The following is a 21,131-nucleotide window of genomic DNA, read 5'->3' as shown; positions in this document are numbered from 1 at the left end:
AGTTCGTTTTCACCTTAGGACTCCATTGGTAACATTCTCAATAGGCAAGCGGCACTGATTGGTCAACCTCAACAGTCATGTGCTCCTGTTTCTGATTGGCCTATTTCGATCCACAACTGGGTATATATATTTCCTAGCGTAGAGTTTTCGGTCTATGTTCTGACGTTTTAAACTCTGAAGAGTGTCAGACGAAAAGCTTTAGTTTTCTAAATGTTTGCTTTTTTCAAAGCCATTTTCAAATTTTATACCACCAAAAGATTGTTTGGATAGCAGTATGCCTTGAAATAGCTTTGGTGCATAGATCAGGACGGTTTCAAGTTGCAATTCCGAATTTCATGCTTAAAGCGATCATCAGGTAACTGGGCTGCTCTGCCTATAATCGACTGAGCACGGTATGACAGACCAGCAAAACGGTAAACTTTTATTATTTCAAAGATGCATTTGATTGTTATAGTACTTATATTTTAAAATTAATTGGTAAAAAAATTGTTGGCTCTTTAGCAGGAAGTTTGAAACATTGGTGAAAATTTTGGTTGCCAACAAAATAGTTTAGTCTATTTAATGAGCATACAAAGAATCATTTGAAAAATACCAGAATTGCACATACATTTCTTAAGCAAATAAGCCGAATTTTTAAACTTTTCATTATATGCGGAAGGGGGTTATATATCAAAAACTATTGCTGAGGGCTTTAAAAAGATTTTGCCAATATCAAAGGTGGTACAGATTGCTTTGACCATTCAAAAACTTTCCCCAAGCCCTATACCAAGAATCAACGAGGAGACGTTGTGAGCCACAAAATGACAAGAAAACCCAACATGGAACTAATCCGAGCATCCAGTTTTATTGCCAGGGCAACTGTCTAGTTACCAGGCCTCAATTCGTGGGATTCTAATCATCGATCGTACTGTTTTATTTTCGATCTCGCAAGTTTGATTTTTTTTGTAAAATGAATTACATTTGAATTTAAAACCATTCAAAAGCCAAATTTGGAAATATTGTAAGTTGCTACTTTTGCTATATTTCAGCAGAATGTTTTGCAGACACATTACTGCAAAGAAACGCTTTTCATTCGAAAAAGGACGCTGGCGATAGAACAGTTGCCATGGCAACCATAGCTTGACGTAGAATAAGCTTGATAGCCATTAGACTAAAACTTACTTCCTCCATTTCCTTCCAACGACATCATAGTTTTGTGATTTTTCTTCGTTAAGCAAACATAACTAACAAGGCATACCTTGCAAGATTTTGTAACATGGATTGTATCGTAATTAGGTTTACTAATTTTCCATCTAAAACAACTTATACAGGTCTATTGAAGGTACATATACTGTTTGAGTAAACAAGATGAAACGAGAAATTCCCTTCTGAATTTGACTTCCTACGAAAAAAAATCTTTTTCTTTAATGCATACTTCGTAGAGCAAATTCATTATCTCGCGATTACATACTATCTGGCTCAGTCATCTCATGAGAACGAGGCGGCCAGTGAAAGACTTCAAACAGAAAAAAGACGTGTTGGTGCTCGCAATAGAAATCGAGCAATTTAATCCTTCTCTGTATATATGATTATCTTATTACCAACGAGAGCGTCAGAACTGTGACTGCGAAGTTCCTTAAGGTTTGCCGACAATATCGCAAAACATAATGAAAAGACAAGCTTATTTTGCCGCAAATCAATGTTTGTGACTTGTAGGTAGGACAGTCATTTGTGAGATAGACAGAATATAGGCAACAGTGATTGGATATTTAAAATGCTATTTTGTGGAGGTTTGTATATGTTTATACATACACTGGTAACAGTAGTGTTCAATTAGTAAACGTAAACACTGGTAATGTTCAATTAGCAATGTGTGTCGTGAGGGTAAAATCAGGAAGCTGAATACCTCCAAATAATAGAGTAATATTCAGGTTGTTATTTGGCTAATAAAAGTCAAGTAACCTGCGTGAGAGACGACTCGATGAACACACCATTCTTCTCATTGCAATTATACTAATGTTGCATAATGTATGCGCATAACAATTAGAGAAAAGCATTTAGAATAGGACTTCATGAACTTTACCGTATAAAACATGATCAATACACCAATTTAACTAACGATCTCGTTTTGGACATTTCTCCAAACTTCACGATACGATTATTTTTAGCTCAAATTTGGTTTTATCACCATAATTTCAAGCTGGATACAATTTGCAATATTATTTGTGGTTGTATTTTAGATTTTACGTAGAAATAAACTTATAAGGGATCTGACCCCAAAAATAATTCCGGTTGAAACTTTACCCCCCTCACCACAGTCGCCAATCATGGTCAAATCCATTATAAAATTTTTTATCTTTATGTCGTCATAAAATCAATATCGTGAGCAATAACATAATGAAAACTTCCAAGTAGACTGAAAACCTTGCTCTCAATCCGAATCTGAGGTAAAAATTTTGTACAAAAGAATTTGAAGAATTTTTTAAAATAAAGCCGTAAGTTGAATTGGTATATTCCATGAAACGTTTTTCTCATCTTAGAATGACGTCATAGAAGGACACACGTTTATAACGGCTACTAATCAGGCGCGAAAACAGGTTGTCGTGGAAGGCAAGAAAAGCTTTACAGTTCGTTGCTGACGTTTGAATTGCCTTTGTTGTGTAAAAAATAAAAGCTCTTACTGGTAAATAGCAGCTGGAAATCAGGCATTTAAGCTATCTTTATAATCGCAAAATATTGCACGTTATTGCAATGTAATCAGAATTGGTCTCAAACAAACCACTAATTCGAAGGTTGTTTTGAATTTGTTGAGATTCAGGATCTTGATGAGACCCTGCAGCTGGAGAGATTTTGCTTACCATTCAAAGATTTGTAACGAAAGTCGTTCAAAACATCAAGCTTAAAAAGCATTAATAAAATTGAAAAAGTGGTTCTTTGAAAATCGACCTAACAAACAAATTAGTTGCTTGGAAAGAAGCTGGTTGTTGTTTGTTTCTACTGAGATATTGAATCGAGTCGATGGAGGGGAAACATTTAGCACCGTCAAACCTGAGAGAAGGTGCAAAAGATTGCGATCTGAGCACTGAACATATCAAATCTTACGGACTTGTACGCAAAAATATACACGAGGCGTGGAAACTTGAGCAAAACTTTCAGCATTTAGAGGAGGCCAAGTTAAAACTAAAAACATCTATTGACAGGATGGAGAGACAGCTGGTTATCGAACGCGAGAAGACAAGAAAATGTTCTGGTAGTTTCAATAACAACGAGGAACTCATAAGAACAGGACTACCCCAAGTCATCCTTAGTCGGACAACTACACAAAGATCAAGACTTCCCTGGCAGCAAATGTGTAAAGTCACGAAGAAAAGCGAAGAGCGCAGCAATTCACGTCCCCCAAAGACCCCAGCTAAACGGGAAGGCCAAGTCATATCTCTGCCTCGATTGCAAAAGGCAATGGAGGATTCGAAGAAGACTATTAACGAGGCTACCCTATGTTGCAGGCGTATACCCAAGGATAAAAATATCATTCGTAGAATTAATAGCGTTTATACACCGAAAGGTCACAACGTGAGTGGGGGAAAGGAACGGTCGCAAACTAATGACTTTCTTACTGTTCCAAAATACAGCGATAAGAAAATTCCGAAGGAGTTATTTGGGACATGGATGCGGGAGGCATCTGATTGTGAAACAGGAACAAAGGATGAGCTGCAAATACCCCCAAAGGATTACACAAGGCGAAGTGTTTCGGTAACATGGTAGTCTGAACACAATTTGTTTAACAAGCAGCGTCCATGTGGAAATTTGATTTTATGCAGAAATATATAAAAAAGCAAGATGGATCACGAGTAGCGTTAAAATTTACTTCAGCTGAAAAGACAGACGTTTGCCTAATATTTTTCCAATGCTGACTGTCTCAATCTGTGAAAAATAAACGTATATGGCACCAGTGTGTATTCCTAAACACACTCTGAAGCCCTTTAATGAAGTCGACACAATTCTATTTGAAATAAGTTCTTCTCTATTACTTAGACAATTGTTGACCAAAGTTGTTTGAAATGAAAGCATCAGTGTCTCGTCAAAATAGTAATACACAAAGAAACTTTTTAATTACAAGACGAAAGACCTAATTTTACAATAGTAAACATTTTGAAATATATGTGATGATGTTCATCTTAGGGGTTGAGATACCAGAATGATTACTGATATAAAAAGCTTTATTTAAACTTGTTTTTAAGCACAGAACTACAATACGACTTTATTCAACACTTATCATTAAGAAAATGGAAGCTGCTTTGCGAAAAACAGCCGAATATTGCAACAAATAGCTGGACAGTTGAGATCTGGCTTTAAATCAACATCTCAAAATCATACGAGCACAGGTCATGGTTATTTTCTACACAATAGACCCATCCAGCTTTGCATTTTGAATCAGCTCCTCACAGGTGTTGCACAGTTGCGAAATAGCATGTTCAACAATCGGTACAAATTATCTTAAGGAGACCAGTTATTAGAAATCGCAGCTCTAAGCGTGGTTTTTGTCCATAGCATCGATTTTTAATAGATACGACAACGATACCGCATTTGTATTGTCTAATTCACTCAATAATGCATTGCAAATCATTTAGTTACTAGTATTGATATACTTTTCTATCTAGACTTTCAACCATGAAAAACATCACATCGCTTAACAAATGAAACTGCATGGCCATAGTCATGTACAGTGTATTGTCACTGCTTGTCTCCTTTACCCATTCAATGGGCGCAGTTTCTCTATCAACGTTACTGTTCATAACTACATCTCTTTCGAGCAAATGAAAATTTACTAGCAGTGTTATCGAAGCAAAATACCCGTGTAAACAATAAAATGGATACTTGCCTTGCAACGTGCGCTCATATTAACTGCAAACTAATACGAGATCTATAGTTTGCTAGGAATTCAGGGAAAGAGCATACGGCAGGATTCTTATACAGGCAAAAAATATGGACCTTTAACGAAAACGGCAGCTCTTTAAAAAACCTTTCCACATTTTGATTAAATTCTCACTGTACCCCTTTTCAAAACTAGCTCAGAACCAAATTTATGCTTTTCCCTATACTAAAGTTATGAAAGTTGATACCATTTCTTTTAACAAAACCGCCTAAACCAATTCCTTTCATTGCATGAGGCTAACTACACTTAGTTTACATAGAATTTTAGTAAACAATTTAAACTGAACATATGTTAATCTTAAGACGTTCAATGAAACTAGTTCAATATTTCAAAAGAGTAATACTTTTTAGAAAATCTCTTATCCATATAAAGGAGTAGAAACTCAAGTCTGCTAAAAAATCATGTGTAAAATCAGTTGAATAGTCATGGGATTCTCAACAATTATATATACCTAGATCATCAGCATTTCTTTGTATGCATTGAGGCAACTGGAAAAGTAACTGAATCCATTTCGTATGCCTCGTTTCAACAACCCTGAAAGAAAATGAGGCTCAAAGGTTCCGACTAACATGCTAATTTTTTTGAGAGTATAATAAACAGTCCTAATACAAAAGGACAATCGCATTTTCAGTATAGCATAATTTCATTTGAAGTAGAAAACCAACAATCTGAAAGGAATCTACACAACTTTGTCATCCCACATCTAACTTTTAACTGCTATACAAAACACGGACCATCATGGGCCTAAAACACAACCTTACACCTGAACGTCACCTTTAGTCTTTATTAATCCAAACTACTATTTTCGATCGAAACTCGACAGCCGTTTAAAAGCCATGCTTAAAATAATTGCAGCTCTATGTTTACAAATCTAGCTATTTATTAAGGATGGTATATATATATTGAAATGCTTGAAAAGAGACCGATAATATCCGAAAGACACATCTAAATGAGAGCTCTTACCTGATTTGAAAGCCCCTCGTAACATATTCTGCAAAGCACTTTGTAAATCAACTTGAATGACAACAACGGCTCGCGTGCACATTTCACCATCTAGAAATGAACAATTAATATTACATACCTCTAAATCTAGAAATTAGGACGTGTATAATCTACTTTGAGAAATAATAAATATGGCGGGAGCATTCTTCATTTTTATTGTCACAATTCAAAAATGTAGCAAAGTAACTTAGAGAGGGGCCAAGGCTAAAGCTTTGCATAAATTTTGTGGAAGTTTCCAACTACATTGAAAGTGTTAAAACTCTCAAGAACACCAAAATCAAAATATAATTGTATAGAGATGATATAATTGTATAAACTAAAATATATCTGCCTTCTAATTTAGCTCGATTGTCCTAGAATGTTAGGAATAATTGAGGCATGGTGACTCAAAACTTTCTGCAGCTGCACCTCTGGAAACCTAAACAATGATATATTTTACAACACAGAACTTTTTTCATTACTTTAGAATGGGACAAATCTCTCCGTGTTTCTCTTTGATAAATTTTAGTGCACTGGAAAACTCAAAAAAGGTGGGAAAAATGGAATGAAAATGTCTTCAGATAACTTTTTGTGGAACATCTTGAAATTCAGTTCAGTTGATGCATTTGTTCCTTAACAATTTATTTACAAAGGTATTTAAAAAACTCCAGATTTTTTAATCAAGAGTATTACTACATTCAAAATTATTGGGATCTCAATCAACTCCCTGAGAAATAAGGTTGAAAAGTTCTAGAACAATAATACGTTTTTTATGATGAAGCCTTCAAAGGCCAAGGTAAAATTGAAATTAAACAGTACCAAAAAGAATACATACTTTCGCCTTCCTGGTCATACAAAACCATGCCTGATACATCGATAAAGGCACGCTCCATATCCTAAAGATTCGAGAATAAATATTTGGAAGAAAGACAACGAATCGAAAAGCATAGGTAAATGTACGAAAATAGCTACTGGCCCTTCTACTTTAAGGCAATTTCCTCCTATGAAATACCAGAAATAATTCTTCGAAATTGCAGAAAACGCTTTCATTAAAGTTGAATACTGCACCAGCATGGCCCAGCATTGACGATTCAGAATTGGGCTGGGACAAAGTCCAAAGATTCGATACGTCAAATCCAATTTGCAAGAAGAAGGGTTGATAAAGAAGTCTAGAGAAAATTATCTATTTCTAGCTTGAGAGAGAAACCTGTTTAAGGATCTTCACCCTGTTAAAGAGAGAATCATGATCTGACGTAACGCCATTTGAAGAATCATGCTCTGACATATAGCAGCGAGGCGGAGGAGACAGCAAAATCAATGCAAAAACACGCGTGAAAGTAGTTCAATGGAATGTGTGAATCAAAAGATTGAATACTTCCCTGTCTTGAAAATGTATATTCTTCAGAGGAAAACGTAGAAAAAGCATACTTGAGAGATTACAATGCTATTACCTTAATTGATTTAGATGATGGATGTTTGACAGACATCACTAGCAGTCCTACAACAAACAAACAAATTTACAGTGTAACTCGTGAAAGTAGCTGAAATATATGAAGAACATAACATGCAATTCTTCACAATAGCTCTCGTTCTTATGTAATTTCATAATTTGTCAGGACAAGTATGCGAACTTCATGATTGTGATGTTAGTATTTGGAACGTGAAAAAAACACGAAACTACGAAGAGGTGTTGTAAATACTTGCCTAATAACCAGCCAATAATTCTAAAGGATGTTTAACAGATGGGCAGGTTATCAGTCTAGGCGAATATAGATAAAGTGCGGTTGCAGATAAAATAATGCCACGGACTTGTCACTATATTCTTCTCTCAGTGAATTGATATCCTTTTAGCAAAATTTGATCTTTCAAAAGATCTTTCAAAACAGGTTTGCAAAATGATAAGAAGACGGTTATAAAACAAAATGTTTTTTAAGACACTAAGCAGGGTCAGGGGATTTAAATATACAGATTTAAATATATTTTGTCACATTCCTCCTTTGACACATTTATAAGAACACTTGAGGCTAAAAGTTGCTTGAATTCAAGAATAAATTAAAAATGATTAAAGTGCGCCATAAATGTGATTATATGTTCCGTTACTTTTTATTGCAGGTTCTAAGCTTCGTGAATTTCTTTTTAAGCCTAACTGAAAAAAGGGCTATCTGTAAACTTCTATTTGAAAACAGTTATGATTTTCACGCTAGGTAGAAGGCTAAAAAATAAAGATTTTTTTATGAAAAAGGTCTCCAAAATGGCAACAAAAAATGCAAAAAATGCAAAAAAAGCAGGACACGAAATATGCAGAAAGTGTTCCTAATAATTTAAATGGTAGAGAATTGGTTGAACATTTGCTCTCAGTAATTTTTCTCTACCGGGCATTGTACTGAGTCCTTGTGGTTTGCTAGTAACGCTGCAAGACGCATACCCCATACCCCCGTCTCATCTGTCTACAAATAGAAGTCCTGTAAAAGAAAATTGCAGTTACCGGCAGTGCCATCACTAGTGATAAAATCTGGTAGCCACATTTTTGCTAAGCAGACGTCTCTCTTTTTCATGCCTGGGAGAGGAACATCATAGTCGTTTCGTACCACTTCTGTAATTGTTTGAAACTCTAAAAAACAAGGTGAATAAGATAACATGAGAACAAATGCATGAGAGCTATTACACTCTTTTTTTTATAAGAACCAGTAAATTTGACTTCAGGCTGATTGTTCTTAATTTTTCCGAAAATCTGAGGCTGGGTTGTTCCTAATTTGTTCTTAAATTTATAGCGTATAAGCAGTGCGATTTCTAGCTTTTCGTTCTGGGGAGGTGTTCAGGCCTCTTTTGCCAACAAAGTGTGTAGAGACAAACTTAATTTGCCGCCATGTTTTAATATTCACCGAAAAAGCACCCACACATGGCTGAAAATCCTCGTTTTTGAGATAAAACGTTGTTCAAAATTTCATTTTACAGTAGCTCAGCCTCAGCTTGTTCTTAATTTGTTCTTAAATTTTGACCCATTTTGAGGCTCGTGTTCTTATAAAATTGTTCTTATAAAAAAAATGTATTGACCCATGTGAAGTGCCAACAAAATGAGTTGAGTGGAAATAGCCAGTCAATTTTTTGTTAGCAGGGGCCTGAGTGTGGATTCCCCTTGCTTACCTTTTCTATCCAAGCAGAACTCAATTTATGAACAAAAACTCTTTCACAGTTGTTTGGTGCTTTAGGCCTCGTTAAACTGCACGCAACATCTAACAGAAATCACACAATGCAGCCTAAGCCTCTGTCTCATGACACCAATACACCACGTAAGAAGAATCCTTCGAGAGAGGTTTATGACTACAAAGGATACCATACAAATTACCGCTTCAGGCTTGACGAAAACAACAGAGCCCAAAAAAATTTAAAGCTAGGTATGTTTTGCTAGATAAAGAAAAGGAAATCAAACCTGATAAGAAACTTTTTGAAAAACCATTCAAGGTAATATGTAATGTGTTTAGATATTTTCAAAATGGGTACAATCACTGCCAAAACTACTTGGAGCACCTAAGACTTTGCGCTGTGCTTTTCTATTTTTCATTTGTTTTCTTTATTTTTCATTTGTTTTGTTGGTGGTAGAAATCACAGTGCAGGTTGCATCGAACAATAACAAAACAACCAGGCCATGCTGGGAATGGCGTGTGATTGCATGCCCACGCCTTGGCACACACCTTCCAAGTCCTCAATTTCATCCATCTTTGATAGTGTGATATTGTGATTTGAAGTTTTATGACGAACGCGTTCGCCCCAGTAATGTTGAACATTTTGTTTTGGATTGAAAGATTATTTTGCACTGAACATGTTTTTCTGTACTGAATAAATTTTTTGAATTGAATACATTTTATTGAACTGAATACATTTTATTGAACTGAATACAGGTTTTCGGATGCCTTTTGTTTAATTGATTACATGTTTTACATTAAATCTTCCTTTAAATAAAGAATTTTACAATTAAAATTGGATTAAAATCCTGTTTTCTCAGGACTCATAATTCCTCTATATACAGGTACGAAAAAACTATTTTGTACCTAAGGAACCAATGGAATGGCTCATCGAATGGCTAAAATCAAAAACGTGTAATTACAAATTTAATTCGTTCTAACATTGGTCAACAGATTAGTTTTCTATTTGGTGTACAGTCAAAATTCTGAAATTTTAAAAACAAGATTGTCAGGAGAAGAAGATGAGAAGGGTTTATAAACTGCAGTATTACATATAAATTAACCTACCTTATTAATAATGTTTTTTTCATTAATATGTTGGATTTGACGTTAGTAAATCTTGTTTAATAAAAATGCATTGATTGGACAAGCCTTGTCTTATGTTTTCTTATGATAAAGTTATGTAGTCTCGTTTATATACAGCTGAATGTACTATTAAGTATTTTGGCACCACAAGGCACCACAAGGCACCACAAGGAGTGCAATTCATCGCACCCCTGCCATTTTATTCCCAGCATGGCCTGAAACAACTGTAAAAAACTAGACTTCATACACGCATCATCCATGGCGATCAAGTGAAACCAAGAACTTAAAGGCATTCAAATGGAAACAGATACTCAAATGGCTTAAGCCACCTGTCAATCAACTGCTGACCAATCAATAAACGTGAGAGAGCTACTAAGCTTTTTGATTGGCCTGTTGTCTAAAAGTGTGTTTACTGCATACTACAAATTGCCATGAACTGCGAAGAAATTCAACATGAAAAAACTTCAACGATTAACTGTAGGGTTCTTTACAAAACTGTACCGTTCTTCACACAAAAACCTCTCTATCAAACTGATTTTCTGTAAGATAATTTCCAGAATTCATATTCCTTCACTCATAACATCTAGATCAAATCAAACAAGCGCACCGTTCTGGGGAACCAATCAATAAGCGCAATATAACTCACACGTACAGCTCGAGAAATCAAACGCGCCATTTTCTCAATCTCGCGAGACCTCGCGGTACTTTCGACCCTTACTTTCGGATGTATATTTCATTATCCGGATTATGGTCATTATCCAGCGTTGATATTTTGAGGAGTGCAGACGAAAAGTACCCAACTATGCTATGTTTCCGTCTTTTCCGACGACCTTATCTTACAGAATTGACTTCATAAAATACAAATACAAAATGAAGGGCAAAAAGCTCCCTCAGAAAACCATACCATAGACATCAGAAGGTCAGTCATAGGGCAACGTTCCCACATCATCGGGCTGGTAAAATAAACATCTTTCGCCAAGCAAGGTAAGACCCACGCTATGCTCAATTCCTAAATACTCCTAGATTAACCAAGGGAATGAAAACGCCACGAACGAACCAAGGGAATCTTACCCTAGTATTACAAATCAAATCCTCAGGAGGCCGAAAGACTCCTCGCATTGCACATAAACTAGTAGAGCGGATACAAGCGAGGAATCGTGGCACAGAAGACCATAACGAATAGCAAAAATAACAAGCGAATTAGTCAAAGGTCAAAAGCCCCTCGTGAAATTAACTCTGATTAAATTACATTTAATCGTCATAATTATTCCACAAGTTCTAACCGAAAAGGTTGTTACTTTTTCATTTCGAAGAAAAATCAGTCAAATCTAATATTTTTAAGCCAGCACTGACGGGGGGCTTTGTGATAGCGAAGCAATGCATGGCAACTACAAGTCAAAGATTCTTAAGAGAAAGAGGAATGACCAAAATGAGAATTAGCAGAACTGTAGCAGAATTAGAACGCTGTAAAATATACTAGTTTTTGCCTTTGAAATTATAAACTAGAAAAATACCTTCGATCCTTTGCAATACTGTTTCGCCTCTGAATATGAAATCAAACTGCAAACAAGAAAAAACTTTTCGTTAAAACGCACCCAAACATTCTCAATGTAAGTGGGCATAAAACCCTTGAATGCTTGGCAGTGATATTTTGAAAAAATTTGGATATAACTTCAGCTTTTCATAACTAAGTTATAATGTAACCTTTCGTTATTACGAGCAAGCCAAGGTGGAATTCGCAAATTTTGTCCGCCACACATTAACACCAACATTTATGAAGCACTAAGAATCACGCCAATGTTTTACTTTCTGTAGTAGCCATGCCAATCCATGACAGCGTAAATATTACGCCAAATGGAAATTCAATTTAATAGCAAAATTTGCGACTCACGGAGTCAGTCTATGACTTTGGTTCCAAACTAACTCTCTCATTTCGGCCTAGGCTTGAAATATATAAACGCATAATGAGCTTTCCAAACCAAAAGATAAAGTATCACCTCAAAGAGCTGCTTAAAATTTCGCTTGTCAGGCCATTTGCCCCTTCCTTCTATAGCTTAGAAAAACCCATAAACATCTTTACTGAACGGTTTAGGCCCACCATATTTGCAGAGAAACAGACAGGATGTGCGGGGGTTGGGACGAGGTTTGAGTGAAAAAGCTCAAGATTTAATTGAACTTGTTCAAAAATGAAACAGTTTAAATGAGTGAATAGATTGGTTCAAACGCTAGAATAAGATAGTATCGACACATTCCGAAAATGTTTGCATTGAATGGAAATTTCGTTGGAAATTAGGTGTATGGTTTGCACTGAAATAAGGAATTCTACCTAAGTATTAAATTTCATGGTTTGAATTTTGCTACACACGGGTAGGCATACCTCCGTCAGAGTACTGATTATTATTTATTAGAGAAGTCTGAAATCAAATGCTGATTCTCTGAGCATGTTGTAGATACAGCTTTTAACTTTATAAGTATTTATGGAGGTGTGGCTGTGTGGTCAAAGCGTGTGGCATGAATCTGAATATCGCCACTTTCTACAAGCTAGCCAACTCGGCAGTCCATCCATTTGAGGTCGGTTCGAGGATGGAGCAAGTACCCCAGGGTATTTGTTCTAGAATATCAATGTGGGGGCACAAGCCCCTGGTCCACATTTGCAGAAGCCGTTAGACTTTGACCTGCGTTTACAAATAAATCTTGTTTGCTTTCCTGCTGATAGATTTTTTACGGCGCATGCGCGAAGACAGAATCCCTTATTCAAAGCAACAGGTGCTGTGAACTCCTCTTTTCTCATGACCACCTATAGCCAAGACCGTACTTACTAGGATCATTTCTATAGTACGCGTCCCGTCTTTGTCCATCAACAAAGACAACATCTCTAACCACGATGAGGAGGCATAGCCCGCCTCCCTGAGCAAGAAGCGTGGCCCAGGAGATCCTCTCGAGGAACTCCTGGCCAATTGATGATTGCTCCCGCGGTACTTTAGTGACCGCGCGGATGGGCGGCGGGCAAGCTGAGTGGTTGGCTATAAACTTTAAAGGTAATGTGTCCAGCTTAGCAAGCGACTCTGCTTGGGTTTTTAGAAACACGTGATTTTTCATGTCATCGCCCCCAGTCATTACGGTCGTTCTGTTTATTTATCCTTCTGCGAGGTCAGCTTTTCATGTGAGCAGTTTTGCATTGCAAAAACACTAACCAATCGCAAATTGTTATTTTGATGGGTGGCTTGACAAGTTGGGTATACGCAGTCCTTTTATATGGACACATAATCTTTAACGAAATTTTTTTAATCACCGCTATCAAGAATGACTATCTACTCTGTGTCTTGTTTTACCACGTAGTTGTTGGGGGAAAAGAACCAGCGCTTTTTCGAAGGTTTGTGGCTGTCAAACTTTTGTATCATCTGCACCAACATAATTGAAATCGACGATGCTATTTTCATACCGCATCATATATTCTGTGGTAAAAACATTGGTAGGTCTTGTGGAAATAAGCCACAGAGTATCATGAGAAGGGCAAGAATGAAACTCTGGTTAATATCATAAACATGGCTTTGGCTGAATCTCGAAGCGCCAAGAAAAGCCTTCGTCAAATGTACACGTGCATATAGAACGCTTTCTCGTTGGTTTAGACAAATAGGAATACAATAGGAATCTAGACTCATCTTTCCAATGTGTACTGTAACCATGCACTTTCTTTTCTGTCTGGTTATTCGACTAGGGGCTAATCAGCATATCAGGACGAGGGCTTATTTGAGAATGATGGTAGGGGTTTGGGCACTTGCGTCGCGTTTTCAACGGAATCAAAGAACGTTTCATGGAAGGAGTTGAAAAATATCCGTTTTATGGGAAACAAAGAAGAAGGAATGTAAAGAAGAGTTGTTTAGTTTGCTTTGATGCTTATTAGCTTTGAGAAGGCAAAGGTCACTGCGAATAATTTTAGGATATATGGAAAGGCTATGACTACCGTATTTGTTTATTAGCTCTATAAAGAAAAATTGATCTTTGAAATCCTACAGAATGGGAATGTCATGTTTGTGAACATCATGGTAGAATAATAAACACTCACAAAGACAAAACACAAGATTCGGCATTGCAAAGTAATAAGGAGATAAGATGGTCTAACTAAAACCCCCCGATTGCCCTTCCTCTCGTATCTTTTTCTCACTAGCACAAACACTGTTGTCAAGATTGTTATCATTAGAAAGAGTAGGCCTTTATAAGGCGAATGAGCCGTGGCTTGTATATATTTAATGATTATTTTGGATATCTACTGTATTGCTTTCGCATATTGTATATCTTTTTTCTACTCTAGATTAGGCCATGTTAGCGACGAGAGGTTCGTAGAGGCGGTTGACAAAATATCAATTAATATGCCTTTGATTCTGCAAAACAAAATGTGTAGGGGGGGCGAAGGTCAAGATAAAATTCACTTTGGGCTAACAGTTAAATAAATACAGTTAAATAAACTATTATGAAAGTTTTCATACCTTGCCCCCGGGTCGTAGCGCTCTTTGAAGATATTCATAAATAAGCTGTTTTGGTGCATTAAAAACACTTTCAATCTGAAAAAGATGGTAAATTATTGCAAAATTGATTTATTATTTTATAATCAACGGTCTAAAGTGAGGTGAACTGAGAACTAGTCACATGACAGGCAGAGACATGAATCACCCTTAAAAGGCTCTTGCGCAGCAACCGCCATGCTAAGCCGGAGTTGTCTTTTTACGCAAGGAGAAATTGGCTGTGCTTTGTAATTTCATGCAGTACGATAACAGGCCGGTTTTAGAATTATAGTCGCAATGCAAGCTGAAGAAGGTTCAAATGCAAAATGAGATTTCACAAGATTCAACGTATTAATTTGTTCTTTCCACCAGCAGTCAAATTTTTGGTAACGTATTTGACAGTTAATTTCCTATGACTGGGTGGTTAAGAGGGGCGTGTGCTCGAATTACGCATCAAATTTGATTTTTTGATCTACAGCCTAGCCCTCAGAACGACGAAGGTTTTCGCTGATTAACGAAAAGAAGAAAGGGGAAATTTTCCCCAACACCTTTGCTGTTTTTTACGTGCGAACAAGTTTAGCGTGTTTAACCTCGTTTCATGGAAGGAGTGACAGACCGTAACAAACAATGTCATCGTACTTTCCCTAAGTGACAAGCAGCAATTAGTTAGCTGCAATCTGCAAGGAAAGGTATCCTTCACTATCATCTCGAAAAATTAGCCTCGAGTAAGCTTTCTTAACGAGGGCAAACTTGAGGAGCCTCGAACCAAATCTTCCAAGGAAAAAAATTCTAATATTCTCCGCAATGAAGAGAGCAAACACTCCATCGCTATAATTAAAATTTTGGCCGACATTTTCAGCATCATTGCAAGGAGGTGTTCACCCCTAAACGCTCATAATTTGTGCTCCTGCATGACATAACCCATATGGAGATACCAGTTTCAAAACATGAGATCCGTGAGTGTTATAATAATGAAGACAATCGGAGTGTAACTTACATTGGTCTGTACATTTGGTTACGCTTTATAAAAACATGGAACTTGAATAAATTCATGAATTAAATATTTAAATCCTACGTTTCCAGTATAAAATGTGTGCCTCCAATTAAATATCAAAGACTTGCCCTCTTTAAGTAACACGAGATATAATGAGGTAACGCAGGCATCTGGGGTCCTTGGGAATAAACTGAGAGGGGGGCCACATTTAGGGACTGTAAGAAGGTCCCATCCATTGGTGCAGCTCATGGAAAACACATCAGCAAGATGTTATCTTGACAATAGCAAGATTCAAAACTGATAATTTTTCTTCTTAACTGGGGAGCTGAGTTATAAGCTTCACATGAAGAACATTCGAAGCTTCTAAAAACAAGGTGGACTTGAGCGAAATCTTACGCCACTGTATGGCGGGTGAAATTCAAGGGACCCAAGTTTGCAAACAAAGTGAGCAATCTTTAAAAACTGAAGGCAATAAAATTTGCTTTATATATGAAACACTGGGAATATTGAGAAGGAACGTCCTAAGATCATAAAAAAAATTGGTAGCGAAAAGCTTTGAAAATGCTGCTGCGATTCTTAAGTGTCCTAATGCTTATTTATACAAAGTTTAAAGCTTTCAAAAAACAAAATACCTTAATAACTGCCAAATCGCTATCCCTAAACGACTGCCTTGCGATACTGATGCCATTTTTTGTATCGCATTTCTTCCATTTGCCTTCGCTGACTTCTCTGCATAAAAGCTTCCATTGCTAGGGAGATGAAATTGGAAATTTTCGAAAAGACAACTTTTACACATGAACCAACAAGAAAGAAGGGAAAACCTAAATAGAAACATTGGGAGAGATAAAGGAATTGAGACACAGAGACACGTTGAAGTGGTGACAAGATAGAATAATTTTACACTTACATCCATTCGCCATTTGAATCGCTGATACGAAAATGTATCACCTTTGGAACTGAGTTGTGGAGGAGGGTATGTCACCCGTCTTCCTTTATCCTGGAAACAAAAACAAACAAAAAATTTGAATGACCATGGAGAAGAAACTTAGTCGATATCTTATATTTGTCGAAAACTTTGAAAAATCTACAATCATTGCCAAAAGTACTTTGAACACCCAGAAATTTTGGGTTGCATTATATACCTTTCATTCCTTTTCTGAAAAAAATACTACTTCCGCCTCCTCCCCCAAGAGCAACGTTGAGGGTTTAGACAAATATAATTAAGGAAAGGCAAACTCCTAATTCCCTAACCCGTTTTAAAGTGAACCAACAGTATTCCGTTGGGGAAAAGGGAATGGCTGTATTTGACTTTGCAAACTGCCGTCAGTGTTACAAGATTAACGATCAACGTAACACGAACACTTAAACTTGTTGTAAGTTATAAAACAACATCTAAGCATAACCAAAAATTGCGGCTCTATTTAAAGATAAATTGTAGGGTTCTTTCAAGTCAATTAACAGCGATTCTTTTCTTTTTCTGCTTTGCCCATTTAAAAGCTATTCGCTGCAGATCAATTTAATCTGAAAAACCATAAAGGAATTTAGCCTTTCATCTTTGTCCTTGATCGAAGGAAATTTTAAATAATTTTCATAGGGCAAATGTCCTTTCGCTTTTTACAATTAAAATGGGGGACTTGAGAGCAAGTCCATATGCCCGAATTGTAAGATGAAACACCCTTCCTTGAGCAAACACTTCTGCTGCAGCTTCTGCAATATTTTCTGACTTCTCGGCAGCTTTACCATACACTCGTTTTTTTATAAGAAAGGTTGAGAATTTCTAGTACTGAAAGATTCTTAATTTTATAATGAATCAGCCTGTGAATTTTGATAAGGTTGAAAGTTTTTATATTCAAAATCCCAAAATTTCTAAAATATAAAATTCACAACTGAACTGGTAAGCTTTCCAACTGTAATTGGATTTTCCAACCTTAGAGGGGGGGCGTCATGCCCCTTACAACTTCTGTTATTTACGTGCCTGGTAGAGCCTTGCTGTTTACCTGAAATCTAAAAATGCAATGGCAGTAGTTTACCTTTCGCGTGCTTTGGGCGCGATACGTTGATTTACGCTTCAAAACCTTTTCGAGAACTCCTTCTATAACACAATTCAATGTCGTGATCCAGTCCACTTTGTCGTCTTCAGAATCTTGATATATGGAGTAAGACGAAACAATTTTTATTATCAAACAATTGACGATAAAGAATTGATAATAATTATGATCAGTTAATAACCAACATCTAAGTAAACGATTAGTCCAAAATGATAACATACCACAGCTGACATAATACGTTCGTAGCGCTGAAGAATCAGTCAGAGGTCCGAGAGCAAAACAATTTGGTTTTGACTTCTCGCCCATTTCTAGTTCTCTTGCAGTATCTAGAAGGGTATAAATTCAAATTTTATAACATCATTAATAAAAATATAGCAGCACAAAATCAGTTAATGTTATTTGCAAGATGACAGTAGCCTTTGAGGTTTACTAGAGACAGTTAACAAGAAACATAACTAGGTTCAATACACGTTCCGTCAAAAATACCATGAAAACAGTTCAGTGTGTTTATTGATCTGAACTTAAATACAATATTTCCCCCTGCATCGCTTCCTTCTTTTTAGTAAATGCGCAATCTAATGTGAAGATTAGAGACAGTGGAAGTTCGGGGGGGGGCTTAATTTGACATCTGTGAGAAGGCTAGTAAATTTTAGCTGAATTTTGAGGGATTTTTATGTACTTTGGGCTGATGCTCCAGAAAAATCATTTGAGAAAGTATCCTAAGCACCAAACTACTTACACTCTTGATTAAGCATAACTTCTCCTTTTGCATTGCTGTCAGTTGGTTTTCTATAAAACGAAATGAAGTTAATGTGCACCATAAAAAGGCATAAAATATTTAATTGTAGGACTGATAAAAGACAAACTTACTCTATATTGAAGCGTTTCTAAACTCATAACAAAAGTTGATTTAGGTTTAATTTCACAAATGATGTTAATCTATGTAACAATGTGAATACATATTTCAGGGGGAAATATCAACTAAATAAGAGAAAAACATGCAGAATTAATTTTTCAAGTATTTGAGCTCTCTGGTGCTTTAATTGCTCTAAATTGTGTTAAAGCACTTGTGAAATTTCAAGCACTTGCCTAACCTATAGCTCACGACACAACTCTCTTAAAATGAAAGATTTCTTTTGCCATCCCCACATGCGTAAGAGATTTGAAAGATGTTGTCTCACATTATTCTCTTCACTTCAAGATGGAATAATCTATCAAACACAAGATATGTTCACCTAGGTATGCAAGGGATTTGATTTACAGTGTGATCTTGTACCAAAGGGCAATTTCATTTACTTTAACTAGAACAACATCAAAAGTGTGTCAAAATTAGACTAACACTTTCTGCCTTGGCTCTATGTTATATTCTTAGGTATACAGTAAATCTTTCCGGGTCTGTCATCTATGAATATTGATGTATAACATTAGGTTCAACTGAAAAATGCTTTTAAAATTCTGGATCTGTGACAAACCTACAAATTTACTCTGAATTAATGCTAATATTTATGTTCATGCAATCTAGGTCAGTTAACAAAATTCAAAATAAAAATTTTTCCAATAATGTCACTACTCTGCAGGAAATTTCCCTTTGAAACAGCTTGTTTTCAGACACTCATAATAACAGTTCACCCAATTCCACAAATAACTTTTACCAAAACAGTTATCATTACAAAAGGCCTTACGTGTAATATGAGAAAAGGATAATATGCCCCTTTGCAGTTAGTCTGAACCATCTTCTTCTCCAATTGTAATGGCCAAATATTTTCTGGCCACTTTCTTTCTCACCCCATCCTTCCTTAATGGTTGCTGTTAGAAAAAATTGCAACAAACTTATACGTCAATGTGTAATGAAATCAAACAAGTGACAAGAAAAATCTGTTGCTGTGAAAAGATTTGGGACTTGTGATCTGAAAAAATTAGAAAAACACAAATTTCCAACAGGACGTTTATGCAGAGAGCCTGATGACTTTCATTGCTCCCCAGCTCCCCTTTTTTGAGGCCTCTTATCTGTTGGGAAAAGGGTATTTAGAAACAATTAGCTATATGAAGTTACAATGCCTTCCAAATGTCTTGGAACATTGACGTTCGTTTCCAAGGGCAAAATCAATCATCTCTATGGAACAATGTTGGTTTACTATGAAGCGGTTTACAATTTTAGGAAGCACTTTCTTTTTAATGATATTTCTCTAAATTATCAACATTGTTCTAGGTGGAAGAGGTCAGAAGTAGTAAATTTTTTAAAAATTAAATGAAGGAAATAAAATGCAATGCAAGTTGCTGGGTGTTCCAAGAACTTTTGGCAGGCATTGTAGATAGTTAGCAGCTGATAGAGGTAAAAATCACAAATCAGTGGTAATAGACAAGATGTATGTTGGAGAGCAGAGACATAGAGAAAGCCAATTTGATGATTCCTCGTTGAAAGGATGAAACGCATACCAGAAAAATGATAAATTGGCTTTTTATTTATATATTTAGATCTGCAAGAAAAACACTCTCATGTAAACGTTTCGAGCGAAGTCTTCATCAGTAATGAGTGGGCTTGTTTTATAAGATATCATCCCATTTTTGCCATATGACATTTTAAACCTTGCATGACTGAAGGAAAAGATCTAACACGCTGGAGGCTGAAACAATTTTTTGTGCTGCACCCTTAGCAGCCCCTATGGTTCTGGCCCACCATTTAAAATATGCCTTAAAATATGCCTTGAGTTTTATTATTATTTTATCTTGGTATAATTTTTAACAACAACTTTCAACCCTGCCTGGCTTCCCAAATCCCAAATAAATTCACTAAGATCTGTCTACCTCGAATAATAAACACTACTATTTAAAAAACAATTAACTGATAAGTGGAGTCCTTTATGTCTGTCAAACAAACGCCATGATATAATTACCCCTTCCGTTGGCACTGAACTGCCTGGAATACATGTTACTTTGATCTTCTTGCGGATCCTTTCCCTCTTCCATGCCTGCCTCGTTCTTTAGTTAATTATCACACAGGTAGTTTAGTTAGGAAGCATTACTTTCATTTTGTTTCGTTTATGTTTGCATTTCACAACCCTGTTCTTGTTGCTTCCTTTTGTTGTTGTTGTTGTCTTGTTGCTTCCTTCTCAATTATAAAAGTCCAAACTTCCTTCAAACAATTCTGTTGTTGTTGTTGTTGTCATTTCTGTCATCCTCGCGCACAGGTGTTCTCAGCGGTAGCGTAACGGAAGCAGCTGGGGCCCCTAGGGATTTTTCAGTTCGGGGGCCCTCCAATTATAAGCATAAGTAAAACGATACAAAGAAAAAACATAAAACGCTAATCAAAAGACAATCAATTAAATTATCATGCAGGCTCGAGGCCACTTGAACATGTTTGTCACTTTCCCAATACCAACTTCAAAGTAAAATAACAATTTCCTGAGGGCCCTAAAGGTTAAGGGG

At 36.4% G+C, this 21,131-nt stretch overlaps 2 protein-coding genes and 1 non-coding gene across 3 annotated transcripts; 2 read left to right on the top strand and 1 right to left on the bottom strand.

Annotated features, from left to right (window-relative positions):
• Positions 1 to 1,521: 1,521 nt before the first annotated feature.
• LOC148958610 (uncharacterized) lies at positions 1,522 to 3,932 on the top strand. Its single transcript, XM_089112175.1, has 2 exons — positions 1,522 to 1,769; positions 2,520 to 3,932. The coding sequence occupies exon 2, from the start codon at positions 2,998 to 3,000 to the stop codon at positions 3,739 to 3,741; it is 744 nt and encodes a 247-aa protein (XP_088968301.1). The 5' UTR covers positions 1,522 to 1,769; positions 2,520 to 2,997; the 3' UTR covers positions 3,742 to 3,932.
• A 120-nt stretch (positions 3,933 to 4,052) lies between these two features.
• On the bottom strand, positions 4,053 to 20,853 carry LOC135692007 (uncharacterized). Its single transcript, XM_089112174.1, has 14 exons — positions 20,600 to 20,853; positions 19,388 to 19,511; positions 18,445 to 18,494; positions 17,927 to 18,031; positions 17,688 to 17,800; positions 16,565 to 16,654; positions 16,290 to 16,406; positions 14,649 to 14,723; positions 11,676 to 11,721; positions 8,379 to 8,504; positions 7,345 to 7,391; positions 6,729 to 6,789; positions 5,876 to 5,965; positions 4,053 to 5,446 (listed from the first exon to the last, which is right to left on the bottom strand). Exons 1-14 carry the CDS (start codon positions 20,670 to 20,672, stop codon positions 5,364 to 5,366), a joined length of 1,200 nt encoding a protein of 399 aa, XP_088968300.1. The 5' UTR covers positions 20,673 to 20,853; the 3' UTR covers positions 4,053 to 5,363.
• LOC135692320 (small nucleolar RNA U3) lies at positions 12,967 to 13,181 on the top strand. Its single transcript, XR_010516836.1, has one exon. It is a non-coding gene; the product is annotated as a small nucleolar RNA U3 (small nucleolar RNA).
• Positions 20,854 to 21,131: the final 278 nt, after the last annotated feature.

The sequence above is a fragment of the Rhopilema esculentum genome, chromosome 13 (genome assembly GCF_057945365.1).
Source record: "Rhopilema esculentum isolate cy_ngs chromosome 13, ASM5794536v1, whole genome shotgun sequence".
NCBI classification, from domain to species: domain Eukaryota; kingdom Metazoa; phylum Cnidaria; class Scyphozoa; order Rhizostomeae; family Rhizostomatidae; genus Rhopilema; species Rhopilema esculentum.
The sequence above is the reverse complement of the archived record's forward strand: the minus strand, read 5'-3'. Positions and strand labels throughout refer to the sequence as shown.